At 33.7% G+C, this 2,408-nt stretch overlaps 1 protein-coding gene across 1 annotated transcript; it reads right to left on the reverse strand.

Moving 5' to 3' along the window:
• Positions 1 to 552: 552 nt before the first annotated feature.
• On the reverse strand, positions 553 to 2,140 carry LOC120278891 (transcription repressor MYB6-like). Its single transcript, XM_039285641.1, has 3 exons — positions 1,886 to 2,140; positions 1,656 to 1,785; positions 553 to 1,546 (listed from the first exon to the last, which is right to left on the reverse strand). The coding sequence occupies exons 1-3, from the start codon at positions 2,016 to 2,018 to the stop codon at positions 781 to 783; spliced, it is 1,029 nt and encodes a 342-aa protein (XP_039141575.1). The 5' UTR covers positions 2,019 to 2,140; the 3' UTR covers positions 553 to 780.
• Between the last annotated feature and the right edge of the window lie 268 nt (positions 2,141 to 2,408).

Consider the following 2,408-nt stretch of genomic DNA (forward strand, 5'->3'; position numbering starts at 1 on the left):
TATATTACTTTCAAAATCTAGAGACCATATAACAAATTGGCAAACTTTCATTATCTTCAAATACCAACCATTTTTAATCTATTCACAACTAACCATACCAACTTGATCATTCAATGACTTAAATAACACTACTATACATTACTTTGCCAAAAATAAAAAGAAAACATGATTAAATTTAAAATATATACATTTAAAAGTGAATCTCTGCTTGAAATTTTTTTTAAAAAAAAAAAGTGGATAAAACACTACTTTATTGAAAAAGAAGAGCAGCAAGCCAAAAGTACAATCAACAGGAAAAATAAAGCAAAGAGTTCTCACCAGCAGTGAAGAACTCAGAAAAAAAAATACAAGTAAACAAATAAGGCAGCTGGGAAAGCGAAGAAATCCGTCTGGAGTCACAAATAAAAATTTATAGTACACAAATGAAAAGGAAAATAATTTTAAAAAGAAAAAAAAAGACATATATAAAAATATAAATAAATAAATAAATAAATCCAAAGGCAAGTTCATTGTCACACTATGCATATATCTGATATATAACAAATGACCATGACAACACAAACAACAAAGGAGATTTATTATCAAAAGATCAAGTCAATAAAGATCATTCACAATTAATATCACCAACTGTTTTTAACTTGTTTTCCCCCACCTTTTTCTCTATCAGACAAACACAACACTTGACAAATGCATGCATCCACATGCATGCTTAATTAACATTAACCCATAAATAATAATATGAAAACCCTCTTATTTCCACAAAGAGAGAGAGAGATGATCTCATAAAGAAGAAGGGAAAGAAGAAGAAGAAGTAGAGAGGATAGAGTCATTAATAAGAATATTATTATTAGTTTGGGTTTGTTGAAGTGGTTCATGTTCATGATGTGGAGTAGTTGCATGAGTTGCATGGCCTTGAACACTAGTAGCAGTGTCCCAAAAAAGAAGACCAGGATAATGTTGTGAATCCATCCAATCACTAATAAGTTGCTGCTGATCTTGTTTTCCAAAACTATCCCTGCTGGTTTCATGACCTCCATGATCATCATCTCCACAACAATGGAGCACTCCCTCATCCATGCCCACCATTCCCATGTTCCCTAACCCATCAACCAAAGGTGGCAAATAGTTTGGGTCCATGTTAGTGTCTACGTTAATGTTCCATATGTTATTAGTACTAGGACTTGCACTCTCATCTCCATTTATGCTTGGATCAAACATGAAGATAGGACATGTATGATGAGATGTTGCAAATATGTTCTCATGTGTCACTGATGACTTTGCTGTTGTTGTTGTTGTTGCAGTTGTTGTTGTGAGGAGAGAGTCAAGCTGGTCAATGGAGGTGTTATAACTCATTTGTACAAGATCCAAACCTGATGGAATTGTGCTCATTGTTGTTGAAGAAGATGATGTTGCTGTTGTTGCTGCTCCCGCTGTTGTTGTTGTTGTACTTAATGGTTTTCTGATCTTCTTCTTGATCCATGAGTTCCAGTAGTTCTTTATCTCATTATCTGTTCTTCCTGGCAAATGGCTTGCTATATGTGCCCATCTATATATCAAAACCATTAATAATTAATTAATGATATATTATCATGAGATTAACATTTATACTACTATTAATAATAATATTAATTTAGATTATATATATATATATATACCTATTGCCAACAAGAGCATGGAGGTTGATGATAAGCTTCTCTTCATCAGGAGTGAACCTGCCTCTCCTGATATCAGGTCTCAAGTAGTTAATCCATCTTAAACGGCAACTCTTCCCACATCTTTGAAGCCCTGCATTCATTCAAAAACAATGAATATGAACATGAACATGAATATATATATATATAAGATAAATATAAGGTGATGATGATGAAGGTGAGGAATGAAGGACCAGCTTTCTCAGGGACTTCACTCCAGCAGCCATAGCCATGAGTGGTGACATAGCGAATGAGCTTTTCATCTTCTTCAGGTGACCAGAGACCTCTCTTAACCTTCTGTTGGTTGCAGCAAGAATGGTGACCCATGGCCTTAATTTCTTTAAGACTTGGTAGTAATTGCTATAAGTTATAATTATAGCACTGCCTGCTTAGCTGTTGCTTATTCCTTTCATCTTATATTCTTCTTTGCTTCCATTGTAACATTAATATCAAATATTAATCTTAATCTCATATTAATCTTTTCAGTATATATGTGGTTAATAAATTACCCGACAATGGCACCGGATGGAAGTTGTCATTATCTCTCCCTTAATACTTCTTATCTAACTTTAAAGCGACTCACCATCAGACATGACCACTTGTTCTTCTTTCTTGTTAGTTTGTCTCTCTCTCTCTCTCTTTCTCTAGTGTAAATTAATTAGTGTTATATATACACACACACACACACGTATGGAGTAGTTTGACTTATATTGGTAA

The sequence above is a fragment of the Dioscorea cayenensis genome, chromosome 16 (assembly GCF_009730915.1).
Source record: "Dioscorea cayenensis subsp. rotundata cultivar TDr96_F1 chromosome 16, TDr96_F1_v2_PseudoChromosome.rev07_lg8_w22 25.fasta, whole genome shotgun sequence".
NCBI lineage: Eukaryota > Viridiplantae > Streptophyta > Magnoliopsida > Dioscoreales > Dioscoreaceae > Dioscorea > Dioscorea cayenensis.